The sequence below is a fragment of the Aotus nancymaae genome, unplaced genomic scaffold (genome assembly GCF_030222135.1).
Source record: "Aotus nancymaae isolate 86718 unplaced genomic scaffold, 86718_ANA_hifiasm-v0.15.2.pri h1tg000038l, whole genome shotgun sequence".
Lineage (NCBI taxonomy): Eukaryota > Metazoa > Chordata > Mammalia > Primates > Aotidae > Aotus > Aotus nancymaae.
This window is the reverse complement of record NW_026988452.1, coordinates 6,727,175-6,745,600: the sequence shown is the minus strand read 5'-3', so window position 1 is coordinate 6,745,600 and position 18,426 is coordinate 6,727,175. Positions and strand designations below refer to the sequence as shown.

The following is an 18,426-nucleotide window of genomic DNA, read 5'->3' as shown; positions in this document are numbered from 1 at the left end:
GAGTGTTGCCATCTTAAATGATGGTTTCATAAACCATGAACAAATAAATATTAATGATACAATGGCAGTAAAATATGTGAAGGCTTTTTTCTCTTCCATTTAAATTTCTTTTATTGTATTAATTTACAAAAAAACTAAATTTAAAAAGAAGCACAATTTACTCAATCTTGTCTTTCTAATCTAGTAACATAAAGGTACACAGTGTTGCTGTGGTTTCCCTGGGCCTCAACTTTGCACGTGTGTACCAAATGCACACATACACACACGTATCGCCATATCCCAGCACTGCTATATAGAATTGCATTCTCTGCTTCTTATATAGATGCAATAACCCCAAGAGCTGTATGCCATCTAATGATTTTTGGTTGTTAAAGTCTCTAATATCCTTAGGAAATTGGGTCACTGGGCTCTATGGTTTCACCCTGGTTTTACAGTTTTACTTGAAATTGACATTATTCCCTTTCATAAAAATTGCTTATATGATGTGCCCACTTTAGGACACACCGCATTTTGTAAATTGCACAAGCTCTCTTTTACCAGGTTACTTGTGGACAGAATATCTGTTTAAAGAGATCAAAAGCCATCAATGTGCTGACATGAAATACATCTCACTTAAGAGCACCTGATCCTTCATTTTCTGCCTGAAGTTGCTTGTTCTCCGTGGGGCTGTTATTTGCCTATCATTTCGCTGAACACTCCTCAAAGAGGAAACAGCAGAAGCTAGCATCTGCCTATACAGAGCAGTGGCATCTGAGGGTTCCCCTTAATGACAATGTCCCTGGAAACCCACTACCCCTACCCCTGGAAGATTTCAGTGACCACTCTACTTCCCATAAAAGTATGTGCAAACCCCACATGGCTATTCCTTTTTGGATGTGATTACCCTGTTTTGGGGTCTGCTTTTTGAAAGAGAACCTTTTATCTCTAGTCCCTGGCTCAAAGGAAAGGAAAGAACAAATTAATACTGTCTTAAACATTGTCACAATAACAATTGTTGTTAAGTATCATTATTATTAGTCATTATTTAACATCACACAGACACATTGTTTATATAAAGTTTATATACCTACGACATTTCTTTGGGGGGTCATACACATGCCCTATGAATTTTATGGATTCATTGTTTCTATTTTATAGACGAGGAAACAAACACTTATACAGGTTATGTGTCTTGCTCAAAGGGAAAAAGCCTAGTAAGTGTCCAGGCTGGAATGTAAACACAGGTCTGCAAACTCCAAATCAGGGCTTTCCACTAGCCATGTGCCCTGAACAATGAGGAATGAACTCTGAACAGTAAAGAGCAGCTTAGCTCCCAAGGATGGCGAGTGTCATAAAGGCAGGTGTCTCGGAACCAGAGGACTCCTTGAAAACAAGTGCTTGCTCATGTGGGCTCCCTATTGAGTCATTCCTGATTCCAGGCAAAGGCATCATTATCACAATAACACCCTGTCTCTGATGCCATACACAACCCACAAAGCAAATGGGCACTTTTCCCAGCTCGATTCTATGCCCACACTTCAACCTTCTCTAAGTTTACCCAACTTCCTGTTCCAAAAATTTGGGAAGTCTTTTGAATGAAATAAATTTGGGAAGAATGTTCATCTTTATTGGCAAAGTGTTATTCAATAATCTTGCTAGCATGTTTTTTTTCTCAGAATAATCTTATGCTTTTTCGAGAGCAAACATTGTTTCTATGTTACTAAAATACAATTGGCAAAGCCTGAAGACAAATTAAAATTTGCTCAAGTTGATCAATTTCCAGAAGCAGAACATCTGTTCAGTGACTCCCACCAATTCCTTGGCATATTCCCCCTATTTTTTTTTTTCTGGGAATAGGCCTCATACCTGAATTCTACGCCTACATGCTTAAACTGAATCTGCTAGGGGTTAGGGTGTGGAGGAGGTACAAACAACTTCAGTCTCTTCAGCTAGACACATTCAGGATATAATAGAACATTTCATCCTGAACCTGGAACCAAATGGGTCTGCTCGTAATTATTTTCTTCTAACTTTTACTTTAGGTTAGCGGGTACATGTGAAGGTTTCTTGTATAGGTAAATTGCATGTCACGGGGGTTTAGTGTACAGATTATTTCACCACTCAGGTAATCAACATAGTATCAATTTTTTAAATACATCAGCCATTTCAAATAAAAATTACCTTTTAAAAATCTATGTTAGAAACAAATTTCAAAATTTGTCTCCACTTTAGTGTCCTAAGTTATTTTAGGTAGAAAATTTCAAAATATGCTTGTTAATTGCAGGGAACATGTAATAGAAAGAACACTAGTGTCATACAGAAATGGATCTATATTCTGTGTGATTTTGACAAAGTAGCCTCTGAATGTCAACCTTCTCATCAGCCTAGTAGCATGTCCCTCTTGAACTTTATGTGAGGGTTAAACGTGCTCACCTATGTAAAGCCTTAGCACAGAGCCCTGCCACCACAGATGCATAGCAGAAGTCATTTTTCTGGCTACCATCGTCACTCAAGAGTAGAGCCTAAATGAGGAATTCATCTGCAGTGATTAATGCCACCTAAAATTACCCAGTAAGCACCAGCAAGTTGCCAATATATTTATAACCCTGTAAATATAAAGAGACAAATGCTCATTAACAAGAAAATAAAAGAAATTTGATTCTGAAGATAAATGGGACGCATATCTCTGATTAATTCATATTTTCAACCTCAAGGGTTAATCTGTCTTATTATTATTATTATTATTACTATTATTTTGCAGAGCTCTAGTTTCCAAATACAATTAAGCTATCCACTTGTTATGAACACAGTGAGAATTTGCGTTGACAGATTATGTTTTCTGTTTTCTTCATCTTCTTCTTCTTTTGTGTGTGTGTGGTGGGGCAGGGTTTCACTCCCTGGGCTCAGGTAATCCTCCCACCTCAGCCTCCCAGGCAATTGAGACCACAGGTGTGCACCATCATCCTCAGATAATTTTTGTATTTAATGTAGAGATGGGCTTTCAACATGTTGCCCAGGCTGCTCTTGTCCTGGGCTCAAGCGATCTGCCCACCCCAGCCTACCAAAGTACTGGGATTACAAACATAAGCCACTGCACCTGCCCTTTTTATTTTTAAAATTTAAAATATATCCTTATTAAATCAACTTTAAAATGCCATTAAAACATTTCTTTTTTTTTTTTTTTTTTTTAAGATGGAGTTTCACTCTTTCACTCTTGTCACCCAGGCTGGAGTGCAGTGGCGTAATCTTAGTTCACTGCAACCTTCACCTCCTAGGTTCCAGTGATTCTCCTGCCTCAGCCTCACAAGTAGCTGGAATTACAGGTGCCCACCACCATGCCCAGCTAATTTTTATATTTTCAGTACAGACAGGGTTTCACCATGTTGGCCAGGCTGGTCTCAAACTCCCAACCTCAAGTGATCCACCCACCTCAGCCTCCCAAAGTGCTGTGATTACAGGCATGAACCACCACACCTGGCCAAAAACATTTCTTTAATGAGAATAACACTGAATCTATAAATTACATTTCCACAAGACTGATTTTTTCTATCCATGTGCATGGGATATTTTTCCCTTGGTTTGTGTCCTCTCTTATTTCTTGGAGCAGTGGTTTGTAGTTCTCCTTGAAGAGGTCCTTCACTCCCCTTGTTAGTTGTATTCTACGTATTTTATTCTCTTTGTAGCAATTATGAATGGGAGTTCATTCATGATTTGTCTCTCTGCTTGTCCATTGTTGGTGTATAGCAATGCTTGTGACTGCACATTGGTTTTGCAAATCAGCTCAAGAAGCCTTTGGGCTGAGATGATGGAGTTTTCTCAATATAGGATCATGACATCTGCAAACAGAGACAGTTTGACTTCCTCTCTTCCTACATGAATACTATCATTTCTTTCCCTTGCCTGTTTGCCCTGGCCAGAACTTCCAATACTATGTTGAATAGGAGTGGTGAGAGAGGGCATCCTTGTTGTGCCAATTTTCAAGGGGAATGCTTCTAGCTTTTTCCCATTCTGTATAATATTGGCTACGGGTTTGCCATAAATGGCTCTTATTATTTTGATGTATGTTCCTTTAATACCTAGTTTATTAAGAGTTTTTAAAATGAACAGACATTGAATTTTACTGAAGGCCTTTTCTGCATCTATTTAGATAATCATGTGGTTTTTGTCTTTAGTTCTGTTTATGTGATGAATTACATGTATTTATTTGCATATGTTGAACCAGCCTTGCATTCTGAGAATGAAGCCAACTTGATCATGGTGAATAAGCTTTTTGATGTGCTGCTGGATCCAGTTTGCCAGTATTTTATCGAGGATTTTTACATCAATGTTCATCAGGGACGCTGACCTGAAGGTTTCTCTTTTTGTTGTATCTCTGCCAGGTTTTAGTATCAAGATGATGCCAGGCTCATAAAATGAATTAGAGATGAGTCCTTCCTTTTCAACAGTTTGGAATAGTTTCTGAAGAAATGGTACCAGCTCCTCTTTGTATCTCTGGTAGAATTCAGCTATAAATTTGGTCCTGGGTTTTTTTTTAATTGATAGGCTATTTGCTACTGCCTCAATTTCAGAACTTATTAGTGGTCTATTCAGGGATTCAACTGGTTCCTGGTTCAGTCTTGAGAGGGTGTATATCCATTGACATTCTTCACAGAATTAGAAAAAAACTCATATGGAACCAAATTCGTATGGAACCAAAAAAGATCCTGTATACACAAGGCAATCCTAAGCAAAAAGAACAAAGCTGGAGGCATTGTGCTCCCTGACTTCAAACTATACTACATGGCTACAATAACCAAAACAAAATGGTACTGGTACAAAAACAGACACATAGACCAATGGAACAGAATAGAGATCTCAGAAATAAGACCACACATCTACAATCATCTGATCTTGACAAACCTGGCAAAAACAACCAATGGAGAAAGAAGTCCCTATTTAATAAATGGTGCTGGGAGAATGTGCTAGCCATATGCAGAAGAGTGAAGCTGGACCCCTTTCTTACACCTTATGTAAAAATTAACTCAAGATAGATTAAAGACTTAAATGTAAAACCCAAAACTATAAAAACCCTAGAAGAAAATCTAGGCAATACCATTCAGGACATAGGCACAGGCAAAGATTTCCTGATGAAAACATTGAAGCAATTGCAACAAAAGCAAAAATTGACAAATGGGATATAGTTAAACTAAAGAGCTTCCACACAGCAAAAGAAACTATCAAGGCGATCAGACGACCTACAGAAGGAGAAAATTACTGCAATCTACCCATCTGACAAAGATCTAATATCCAGAATCAACAAGGAACTTAAATAAATTTACAATTTTTAAGAAAAACAACCCCAGTAAAAAGTGGGCAAAAAGTGGGCAAATGACATGAACAGATACTTCTCAAAAGAATATATTTATGTGGCCAACAAACAGATGAAAAAAAGCTCAACATCACTGATCATTAGAAAAATGCAAATCAAAACCACAAGGAGATACCATCTCACTCCAGCCAGAATGGTGATTATTATAAAGTCCAGAAACAACAGATGCTGGTAAGGCTGTGGAGAAATAGGAATGCTTTTACACTGTTGGTAGCAATGTAAATTAGTTCAACCATTATGGAAGACAGTGTGGCAATTTCTCAAAAACCTAGAACCAGAAATATCATTTGACCCAGCAATTCCATTACTGGTTGTATACCCAAAGGAATATAAATCATTCTATTATGAAGATAAATTCATGCTTATGTTCACTGCAGCACTATTCCAAATAGCAAAGACATGGAATCAACCCAAATGCCCATCAGTGAAAGAAAATATGGTATATATATACCATAGAACACCATGCAGCCATAAAAAGGAACAAGATCATGTTCTTTCCAGGGACATGGATGGAGCTGGAAGCCATTACCCTCAACAAACTAATGCAGGAACAGAAAACCAAACACTGCATATTCTTAGTCATAAATGGGAGCTGAACAATGAGAACACATGGACACAGGGAGGGGAGCAACATACACTACACTGGGGCCTGTCGAGGTGGGGCCGTGATGGGGTGGTGACAGGGAGAGCATCAGGATAAAAAGATAATGCATGTGGACCTTAATACCTAGGTAATGGGTTGACGGGTGCAGCAAACCATTATGGCACACATTTACCCATCTAACAAACCTGCACATCCTGCACTTGTATCCTGGAACTTAAAATTTTTAAAAAAGAAAACCAAAAATACTGATCTAAAAAGTGGACTTTAAAATACTTAGGAAAATTAATTAAGTTCATAAATTAAACATTCATGTGGAATTTAGTCTACTCTACTCTAGTCAACCAAACATTAATTAAAGATCCTCCCGAAAAAAGTTTCTTTAAATTTATGCATAATTTTATTGCACCTATAGAACCATTTCATTGTTTTTGTTCTATCAAAGCTGTAGAAAAGAAACAAAAATACTTTATATTACAAAACCAAAATGCATTTATTTTGGAGAAAATCTGAGGAAAAATATTTTTAAGGGTATAAAAGATAAAATAGAAACCATAAGCAATTCAACCATTAAATTATTACCAACATAAACACGTGGGCATATTTCATGCCAAACTTTTTCATTCATATGTTGATATCATACTCTTTAGTTTCCTAACATTTAAAAAATGCCATTAAATGTTTATCAAAACACAGCTTTTAAGAAAGTTTTATAGAACATAGCTGAATTTATTCATATATATATGGTCTGTGGATGTTTTCACGCTACAACTAAATAACTGAGTTGAGTCACTTCAACAGAGATCAGATGGCCTGCAAAGCCTGCAACATTTAGTATTTGCCCCTTTATAGAAAAAGTTTGCCAATCCTTAGTCTAGATGTACAGGAATGTGTTTAAGTATCTCCTATTATTGGATATTCAGAACTTTCATTTTCTAAACTATTGAAACTACAATTAACATCTTTGAACCTATTTGTCTCTAACTCTGATTATTTTGTTAGGATGCACTTTAGAATTTAGAGGAAAACAGGTCAAGACTTTACAATTCTTGATGCATACTGCCAAATTGCATTCAGAAAAGTTGTACCAACCTACACTCACACCAGCTGTTCATGAGCATATTCAGACCATCACATGCTTGCAAAAATTGAATGTTACTATTTCTTGTTATGTTGTTTTGATAGATTAATAATATTTCATGCTAATCTGCATTTTCTGGATGGTTAGAGAGGCTTACATTTTATCTCATATGTATATACAGGGAATTTATATTTTTAATAATCTATTTATGTGCTTTGCCCTTTTTCTTACATTATTTAAAAAGTTTTCTACCTCTGAAGAATATTTATGCCTGGCGTACCACATGTGACCAATATTTTCCCTAGTTTATCATTCGTCCTTTGCTCTCAATGTCTCTTTCTCCAGGAGCTTAATCATTCTTTGGTTGGATCATTTCTAGTTTACCATACTTCCCTTATAGTTTTAATGTCTTTATCATTTTCCACTTCTTTATCTCTCTCTAACTCCTCCCAAGAGACTCCTTCAAGATAGTCCTCACTTCACTCTGATTTTCTGAAGTTTCAATTCAGTCTTTTAATATTTCTAAGATGTTAGTTTGGTATTTATTTCCTTGTAGACTTTTCTCAATCAGCCCCTTTCTTCTACGGCATCTTTTCTTTCCCTTTTAAACTTTTATTCTAAGTTGAGGGGTACAGTGCAAGTTTGCTATATAGGTAAACTTGTGTCCTGGGGGTTTGTTGTACAGATTATTTTCTCACCAGGTATTAAGCCTAGCACCATTAGTGATTTTTTCTGATCCCCTCCATTCTCCTACCCTCCATACACCCTTCACCCTACCCAAAAGGTCCCAGTGTGTGTGATTTCCCTGTGTGTGTGCACGTGTTCTCATCATTTAGCTCCAACTTACAAGTGAGAACATATGGTATTTGGTTTTCTGTTCCTGTATTAGTTTGCTAAGGATAATGGCCTCCAGCTCCATCCATGTCCCTGCAAAGGACATGATCCTGTTTTTTCATGGCTGCTTAGTATTCCCATGGTGTATATGTACATTTTCTTTATCCAGACCATTGATGAGCATTTAGGTTGATTCCATGCCTTTGCTATACGGCATGTTTTCTTTGAGTCTCACTGCATCATCTCTTTAATCTCTAGATATTCTCTCCTTATAACACTGAGGCCAAGTCTTCCTTCGACCTTCTGCATTCACTATGTCTGAAAGGAGAACTTTGAGACATATGTACACATTTTCTGAAATTTTTTAAATGTTTTATAGTAACAGTCTTGGTCCTTTTATCTTGTGGTAGACAGAATAACAGCTCCTCAAAGATGCCCAGGTCCTAATCTCCACAACTTTGAATATGTTACTTTATATGACAAAAGGCACTGTGTAAATGTGATTAAGTTAAAGTTTTGTGACCATTAGATTATCTGGATTATCAGGGTGATCCCAATGTAATCATAGAGATCCTTAGAAGAGGGAGACAGGAGGACCAGAGTCAGAGGAGATGTGATGATGGAAGCCGAGGTCAGAGAGAGAGAGATTTGAAGATGCTATGTTCCTGGCCTTGAAGGTGGAGGAAGGAGCCATGAGCCAAGGAATACAGGTGATAACCTCTACAGCTGAAAAAGACAAGGAAACAGATTCTCTCTTAGAGCCTCTAGAAAGAATGCAGCCCTGCCAGCACCTTGTTCTTAGGACTTCTGAACTCCAGAACTGTAAGACAATAAATTTGTGTTGTTATGAGCCACCAAATTTGGGGTAATTTATTATAGCAACAACAGGAAAGTAATCCAGATTTCACATAAAAAGAACTTTGTATATGTGATGAAGGTTATGGACCCTGAGATGGGGAGATATCCTAGATTGTCTAGATGGGCCAAATCTAATCACTTGAACCCTTAAGAACAGAAAAATGTATCTGGCTAGAGTCAGGGAGATGCAACAGAAGAGGCCAGATGAGAAATGAGGGAAAGGGGTAAGTCAGAGAGCGGTAAAGTGTGAGAAAGACTCAGCCTACCATTACTGGGTGTGAAGATGGAGAAAGGGGACCACAAGCCAGAGGATGAGGATGGCCTCTAGAGGCTGGAAACAGACATCTCAGTTCTCCAGGCACAGGGAGCTGAACTCAGCAACAACCTAAGTGAGCCTCAAATTAAATACTCCCCTAGAGAAACAGCAAAGAAGGAAAGGAATAGAGTTCTGTTGACTCCCTGATTTTGGCCTTGTAAAACCCAGAGCAGAGAAAACCAGCCAAATCCTCTAGACCTACAGAACTGCAATAAAATAAATGGTGTTGTTTAAAGCTTCTAAGTTTGTGGTGATTTGTTACAACAGTAATAGCAAACGAATAAACATCTCAAGTTACAAAACTGAAACCCAACCTCACAGGGTCTATTTTACTCCTATAATAAAGGCTCTGATACAGGTCAGTTTCTGGGTTGATAATTCAGTGGCTTGATCCCCTGTTCAGAGAACCAAATTCTTCCACATTTCTGCTAAGCCATCCTTGAAATGGTAGCCATGTCCCCTAGTGCTCACAGGTGGCTACAGCCACTCCAGAAATACTTCCAGACAAAGAAAGATTTTTTTTCCTAAGGCATCTCTTTTAATAGGGAAAAAAAACACTTTCCCAGAAGTTCCCCAGCAGATATTTCATCTTGCTTCATTGGCTGGAACTAAGTTATATGTAAACCACTAAAAATCACTAACAAGGAGGATAGAAACAGACGTGGATCAATTAAATTTACCCAAGTCACACAGGATAGGGATAGGCAACAGAACGAAAGGCAGGACTCTGCTTCGTGGGAAAAGGACAAAAACGACCATGGGTACCCATCATCAGCATTTGCCTCAAGGTTTTAGTTATCCTAGAACAGTGAGTTATTGATGCAGAACTAAGGTTGCCCAGCTGAAACAATGAGTGACTTAGTCGGAGTCCAGCTCAGTTCCCACCAAATTCAAAAACCAGAGTAGACGGCATGGATGCATGATCAGAAGTCCAAAATATCAGACTGAACACTGAGTGTTAACATCTAACTCCAAAGCAGGGACCTACAAGCCATTAAAGAGTCTAGAGAGAATGAGATTGAGAAGAAACTGAGTAAGACATTCAAATCCAGAAGACCATAAACTATGTGTGTCCCATACTAGGAAAGCAAAGTCTCTGAGAGATGCTGAGGAGCTGGCCATAGCTGAGCTACATGGTTAGGTAAGAGCTGGGCTGGCTGGAGATGGGGTGCTGTGCATATGGGGTGCCTCTGCTCTGCATATGCTGCGCCTAGCTTGGTGTTGGGGCATCCAGCTTATCACTGCTGCATACATGATGTCCTCATGACAGCAAGCTAGCTGGTCAGGTCAGGATTTATCAGTATGGGAAGAAAATTTGTCCAACTTTCAGGAAGTCTCTTTAGGTTAAAGAGCGGGAGGGAGGATGGAGAGAGAATGGGTGGCAAGAGAAAAAAAAGAGGACGGGTGAAGATGGGAAGGGAAAGGAGGAAAGTCAAAAGGAGGGGAGTGGAGAAGAGGGAAGGGGAAGTGAACGCAGGGGAGGGGAAAGGAGAATAGAAAGAATTGTTATAAATAAATCTGAGCACCTCATCTCTCCAACTAAAACCTTTTAACACCCTTGTGGTTAATACCAACAGTCATGTTTGCCCTTTTCCCATGCTGTAGAGCCCTGAGTTTTGTTCTGTTGTTCACCTATCTCTTAAATGACTCAGGCCATGCTAACTGAATTGATCTCATTCTCTTTGTCGATGATGATTTTAATGGTTTGCTTATGGCCCAGTTCCAGTCCATGAGACAGGTCAGAAGGTCAGCCAAAGGTCTTAGCAGAGTTTTAGCATGGCTTGTGTTTCTTGCACACTCTAGGCTCTGACAGATTTTGTGGCTTCATCTTACACCCCTTACTCCCTCCATCCCTCTATTCTGGCTACACTGAATTTTTTCCATGACTTCAAAGTGTCACAATCTCTTGATGCCAGAATTTGTTCATATTCTACTCTTGTCTTCCTCCTTCCCACACCGTTTTCTCCTTCTTTAAATGTCGCTTCTTCAAGAAGGTGTTTCTTACCCCATTGGCTAGATCAGGTTTCTATTTTCACATTAGTACTCTTTTCTTCATTCAGTAAATCATGCAAAAAAATATTATGTTTTATGTTGCCAGTCAGATTACTAAATGTTGTCCACAGGACAATCAGCCACCAAAACAGCCACAGCCCTTGCACTCACCACACTGTTGATTATTCAGTGAATGTCTGTCTTCCCAGCTGTACCTAGAAAGCTCTGTGAGGGATCTGTCTGTCTTGTATTGCACTAGTTCCCCATCTTTTGGAACAGTATCTAACACGTAGTAGGTACTCAATAAAGAGTTGTTGAGTGAGTGAATAAATAAGGAAAGTGGGGAATTGAGAATCCTTAAGCAATGGAAATATCTCTAACTGGCCCTGATAAGCAAAACATTTTTGCTAGGGAGAGCGACTGTTCAATTCCAGTTTGGAAATGAAGGGTTTGGGAGGACTTGGGACTTTCAGTGCTAAAATTGAGAAACTCCTGAGCAAACCGAGACCAGTTGGTCACCCTCTATTTATGGCCCTCCAAACCCAAGGAGTTCCTATGTTTGTCCTCACTTTCCACTCTTTTCTACCCATAACTGATCTTTTGGGAAGATATTTCCATTCTGCCTCTAAATGGATGGAAATGTTTCAGGCTCTGCCATTGTTTCCTGAAATGGTGGATTCTCAAGGCTGGCAGGTTATGTATTTTACCATCAGAATTTTAAACTCTGGACCCCTTATCTCTGGGTAGAGTGAAAGCTGCTGATGCGTGTGTTCAGACATTTGTACTCATCATCTTCAAAGCTTCTCATCCTTAAAAAGGTCTCCCAAAATCAAAGCACTTTAGAGACGCCAAACTAGAAAGCTGAAAAGCCAGTGCATTCAACAAAGCGTGAACCATTGTTCATCCATTTCAGAGACACTTCCGAACAGTTCTTCCACAGGCTCTGTCAAGCAATGTTTCTCTTCTACTGAAAACTTTGAAAGAGAAGAGAGAAAAGGTCTATCTTATATACAGGCACGCATTTGAACATCAGTGGTTTTTTTGCTCCAAGAACTGAAATTTGCTCTTCACAGAGATGATAGAATGCTCTGAAAATGACCCAAAAGACCAATGAAAATCCAAACTGCAGTCTGGTTTTTGTTTGTTCCAAGGCACAGAGTATTGGCATTTGGCTCTTAGCTCTGGCCAGAATTTCCATGTTTTGACTCCTTGCTTGGTATTCTCACTCTTCAACATCACCACAATATAGCATCCCTGTGTGTATGTGTCGATAAATTGCTTTCAAGTTTGATTTTTTTATTTAAATTGAACATGTTTTCATGGTTCATGTTTCACCTAGAACCAGCCTACTCAAAAGGGCAAGTATTCATATTTTTATTTATTAAGGGTTGTTGAATTTTGACACATATACATAAGGAAGAAAACACACACTTTGGCAAATTGTAAAGCTAAATCCTCCTCTCAAGGCATTTTTGTATGTTCTTTTAAGACATACTCCCTGCTCATCACTGGAGCCTCTCCCCTTCAGTATTACTGGCATGGGCAATGGCAGGTCTCAGCCTTTTGTGTCTGTTTGTTTTTTGAGAGGGAGTCTCACTCTGTCACCCAGGCTGGAGTGCAGTGGCGCAATCTCGGTTCACTGCAACCTCTGCCTCTAGGGTTCAAGCAATTCTCCTGCCTCGGCCTCCCAAGTAGCTGGGATTACAGGCACGTGCCACCACACCGGGCTACTTTTTGTATTTTTAGTAGAGGCAGGGTTTCACCACAGTGGCCAGGCTGGTCACAAACTCCTGACCTCAAGTGATCCACCAGTCTCAGCCTCCCAAAGTGCTGGGATTACAGGCGCGAGCCACCGTGCCTGGCCAGGTCTCAGTTTTTTTAAATCAAGTAGTCTATCCCTTTTGAAGTCATGTCAAGGGATCTAGCATGACCTATCAGTGACTTCTCTCATAAGTGACCCAAATCTGGTCTTCATGAAACAGTCAACGCATCCTCTACTGTTACAAACTAGCTCCTCTTCACTTCACTGTCTGTGCCTCTTTCTGGTCAAGTTTCTCGCACAGTAGATTTCTGAAGCACGAGCCAGATACTAGTCCATTATATGTTCCAAGCTCCAGGAGTCACAAGTCAAGCTCTCTGAGTGTCCTAATCAAGCCTCTTCTTCTTCATGACGGAGGAGCCCACTGTGGTGGCTTCTGTTGGAGCCTTGCCCACATCCCTTCCACCAGGTGGGTGCACTCATCTCCCAGTTGCTGTGTTAGCCACAAACAACTCACAGCTGCCCTTCTCAGGGAAGGCCTCTTGAGAGAGGAGGACCATCAGACCATCTCACCTGGGAGGTTATGCCTCTCACGCCACAGGCCAGTCAATGGCCAATGACTCACTGATATGGGGTCCAAAAGTCTGAAACCCTAGCTTCAAAGTGAGACAATTCTGTGATGCGATTCATGCTCCAGAGATCCCAGGGAAACCAAGCTAGACTGCTTTCCAACTGGAAACCTCTCATTGCTTGGCTCCTTCCCTTACCCCATCCTGTAACCTTTACTTCCCACCTCCTGAGAGCACCCACTCAGTAAGTCACTTGCACAAGGATCCCTGTGTCCGGCTCTGTTTCTAGGGAATCCAATCTAAGACATGGCCTGTCACCCATGGAAGCAGGTAAGGCAGAAGAAACTCACAACACAACAGTAGTTCTGTTCACAAACCTCTTCTAACTTTCACCTGGCCACATCCACCCTTCTTTGTGCTTCAGTGGCCAATAAGTGGTGAGCAGCAACAGTATCCAAATGAATGTTTATCAACCCCTTTTTAAAGTCTAGCATAGGTGGCCTTACTTTGAAATATGGGAAATGTTAGCATCTATTTGCTTGAGCCCAGGAGTGAAACAGTTCCCTTTGACTTCCTGATGTTATATGAGGCGCATATAAAATTCCGAGCAGATGACAGGAGTCTGCTGAATGCTAGCTATTATGTTAAAATCTTTTAAAATCATGTCTTGAGAACTCATTGCATACCACATGCTAGGCTCCGTGACGAACATTATTATCTCATTCTGTCCTCACAGTGACTCTTCAGAGGGTCACAGTACTATTAATCCTCATTTTACTTATCCTCATTCATAAAGCCAAATTTCAGAAAACATTCAATGCCTGGGCCTTGTTCCAAACCTAGGTTTCTGCCTAATTTTTTATCAAACCTTTTTCCACTGTGCTTCTTTCCCCACCCTGAAATTGCTCTCCCTTTGCAGTTTGTCGCTCCTGCAATCTGTCAGCAGGGGTTCCAGCTGCAGGTTCTAACTTCCTTCTTGCTGACAGTAATTATTTTGTTTTCTTTCTTCCTTGGCATTCAGATCTGCATGAGTTCTGAAGAAGAACAAGATGGTTTTATCAGAGTCCTCAGTGGAAAAAAGAAAGGCCTCGTCCCCCTTGATGTCCTAGAAAACATCTGATTCCTGACTCCTCCTCCGTTTGCAGTAGGCAAGCTCTGCTGTGATGCCTCTGCCTCATCTCACACTGTGTCAACCCAGAGGAGCTGCCGCACTGACCCAGCCCCCAAGGAAACAGTGAGACAAGACTCAAGGATCGGAGACTGAAGTAAGAGCCACGAAACAGAGGACCCACTGCACAGCACACCCAGGCCGCCCCAAGTGGGGACGAGGCTGAGAGAGTCAGCAAGCAGAGCCAGATGCCATGCCTGGCAGCAGCAGCAGGACTGTAAACTACAGCTGTCCCCGGGACCCCACTCCTTTCCTGTCTGTGTGGTGTAAGTTAACACCCTGGAGTGTGCTCCAGTTTGCGGGGTAGCCCAGTGCAAGGTGCAGATCCATGCAGCCACGTATTATTCTGGTTCCAGACCTGTCACCAGTACTGGTCAGTAAGTGTCATCACATTTCAGGCCCCAGCAATCTCTGTGCAGAGCATCAGAAAGGCCTGCTTCCCAGCCCTCAGCATTCCAGTGCTCCCCAGGCTCCTTCTCTTTGTGATTATGCTGTCCAGAGTGTCTGATGTGTTTTCTTTCTCTTCAGTCCTCTGAGTATATCTGCCGGTGTGCATTAGATGTGAGGGCTATGTTGACATGGCATTACCTGCAAAGACCTGACCTGCCTAAAGATTGCCGACGGGCCATCCCTCCTGCTGTCCTAGTTACTGACCTGGGTGACAGAGCAGGACACGAGACATAGACACAGTGAGGAAGAGAAGTGGGGGAAGGTGGGGCAGAGAGCTCTTACTTATTGAAGATTATACAGCCCTTTCAGTTATGAAGCCCCTATTTGAAGGAGATGGACCTGGGAAAGAGACTCTAACAAAAAGTCTCCATTTTCACTTTGCATCCTCTCTGTCGGAGGCAGCATTTTTCCTTCACGCCGTCCTATAGGACTCCACTTTGGAGGCTGAGCCTACCTTGTGGAGAACCAGGAACATGGAGGGGAAACAACAGCGTCTTAGAAGAAATGTAGCCAAATTGGAATCCATTCTTCTTTAGGGCAGTAAATTATATCCTAGCAGATGTAAAATGGAAAAGAATCCTCAAGCTTCATCCTTCTGAAAGTAGAGGAACTAGGGGCCCAAATAGCATCATCTAGGGGAATCTCTATCACTCTGTATTTGTACTAATGTTTACAAGAATGCAATACACTGTGATGCCTTCCTACTCAATCCTCCTAGCATTCAAACTTGCATCCTATTAGTCATTAATATGGTTAAACTTCAATTCACAATGACCTTGGAATCAATGTCAGTTTGATTTATTTTGTTACAGTGCAATAAAATCATTAGAACAGTGGTTTTTAAAAGACTTAAATGGGTGCATCCTATGCATGTAAACATTATTTCCCAAACCAAAGCATCATTAGTGTCCATTTATTTCTTTTGTTCTTACTCATTGTGAAGTTGGGAACTGAGAGGGGATGGCTGCTGGTTTCACAGAAGTTTGGATGCCTTACTCTTATCTTAAAGCCAGCATCCATAATTTCCTCCCTCTCTAATGCCACATGCAAAACCAGGTACAATGTCAAGATGGATTCTTTGAGAGCCAGGGTAGATCATATGACTGTCTTTCTGCAAAATTGGATGCCTAGTACAAATGCTCTTTGCCTCTAATTCAGTATTCCATTTAATAAAAACAACACAGTGGCTGGAAAGGAGCATCAGAAACGTGTCCTGATCTCTTCTTTCTGTTGTGATATCCGTTGAATTTTTGGTACAGTGATGTCACATCATACACATGTTTAATTAAGAAGAATCTTAAAGATCAGTTTGCCTTTTACAGCTGAATAGAAGGAAGATGTGGTATCCAGCCTCCAAGGTACTCTCCCAGGGATCCCTACCTCCTCATATTCTTTCCTTTGTGTAGTCCCTTCCCACACTGAATCAGGGCTGGTCTTAGTGGCCAATAGAATACAGCAGAAGTGGTACTACAAGGCTGTCTTAGTCTATTTTCTGTTTCTATAACAATATATGTGAGACTGGTTAACTTATAAAGAAAAGAGATGTATTTAGCTGACAATTGCAGAGGCTAGGAAGTCCAAGAAGCATAGCGCTGGCACTTACCTGGCTTCTGTTGATGGCCACGTACTGTATCATAGCATGCAGAGAAGCAGAAGAGAAAGCAGGCGTGTGCAAAGAAAGCGAGGCACCAAACATGAGGAGCCGCCTTGATTTTTAACAACGCATTCTTGAAGTAACAAATCCAGTCCCAGGAGAGCAAGAACTCACTCACACCCATGGGATAGTATTATCTCTTCATGAGGGATTCTCCCCATGACCCAAACACCTCCATTCAGCCCCACCTCCCAATATAGCCACAATGGCAACATGAGTTTCAGAGGGGACAAACCATATTCAAAACGTAGTAATGACCCCATCCCAGACTGCATCTGAGGTTAAGTTTTAAACGCAGCTTTAGCCTTGATCTCTGGGAACACTCACTGTTAGAACCTTGAGATACCATAGAATTTCAACCACCCTGAGGCCATCATGCAGGAAAGACCCAGTGGAAAGACTGCATGTTTTATCATCTGAGGTGGCAGACATCACAGAGAATAGATGAGTCATCCCTGCTGAGCTCTGCCCAAGTTACAGATTTATGAACAAGATAACTACGTGGGGATTTTTTAAGTCACTAAGTTTTGGAGTGATTTGTTATACAGAAACAGATAACAGAAGCAGGGGTTTTGTAATTTGAGTCCATGTTAGAAGAGAAAGATGCTCTTTCTGCACAACAAAGCCCAAAAGTTTTGCCAACATCAAGTGTTAGCAGGCAATTACCCCTCCAAATAAAAGATATCTAGGATTCCCTAAAGATCTAGAGTCATCCAGACATAAGGGAAAAAGCTAGACGCTCCTCAGAGTATAGATTTTTATGAATGCTTACACAAACACATAGATTTTAGGAGTCACAGCTTTTCTTCTCCTGCCTGTCTGCACAAATTAAAAGCACAAGGATAGCTATGGCCTACCAAAGTCTTAAAGACTTGCAAGACTCAGAAAATGGCTAAAAGAAGAACCACATTTTTGAATGGAGAAGAGATGAAGACCTCAGGAGATAGACTCTGTTGAGGAGACAGGGAAGGAGGGATATGTCCATATGAAGAATAAAAAGGGAAGTTGAGGGACGTGTTTCATAGTATAAGAAAACAGCCTGAGACCCCTCACCTTCTGCCCCTGCCTACAGCCAGGGGATGGTACATACCTAGCTACACAAAGGAAAATACGCCCTATGCTTCATTACTAGTGCTGTAAGACTTGACTTCTATTATAGTAAATTTGATATGAATAACTGAGTGAACCTTCCTCAGGGCTCCAGATAGTGGAAAAGAGAACTCCCTTTATCTCCTATCACTAGCAGATATCTACAGCACCTTTCATGTGGGCAGCAGGGCTGCAAAGAGAGCCCACGTGTAGCTGTCCAGATGGCTAGATTTCACAGATGGTTAGATGTCCAGATGGCTAGATTTCACAGATGGTTAATTTCACAGACCACTTTTCCTCCCTAACTACACACCACACACCACCACCACCACCACACACACACACACTTACTCCCATTAAGAGGAAAAGTGCAGGGCCGGGCGCGGTGGCTCACGCCTGTAATCCCAGCACTTTGGGAGGCCGAGGCGGGTGTGAATCACAAGGTCAAGAGATCAGGACCATCCTGGTCAACATGGTGAAACTCCATCTCTTCTAAAAATACAAAAAATTAGCTGGGCATGGTGGTGCGTGCCTGTAATCCCAGCTACTCAGGAGGCTGAGGCAGGAGAATTGCCTGAACCCAGGAGGCGGAGGTTGCGGTGAGCCGAGATCGCGCCATTGCACTCCAGCCTGGGTAACAAGAGTGAAACTCCGTCTCAAAAAAAAAAAAAAAAAAAAAAAAAGAGGAAGAGTGCAGCATTTGGGTTG

At 40.9% G+C, this 18,426-nt stretch overlaps 1 protein-coding gene across 2 annotated transcripts in view; it reads left to right on the top strand.

Annotated features, from left to right (window-relative positions):
- Window positions 1–16,172, top strand: part of STAC (SH3 and cysteine rich domain) — a 150,763-nt gene extending 134,591 nt beyond the window's left edge. For both annotated transcript variants that reach the window (XM_064360068.1, XM_064360067.1), the window contains exon 11: window positions 14,379–16,172. In XM_064360068.1, the coding sequence (XP_064216138.1) occupies window positions 14,379–14,477 (99 nt within the window). In that variant the 3' untranslated portion in view covers window positions 14,478–16,172. The remainder of the gene's footprint in view (window positions 1–14,378) is intronic.
- The last annotated feature ends 2,254 nt before the right edge of the window (window positions 16,173–18,426 follow it).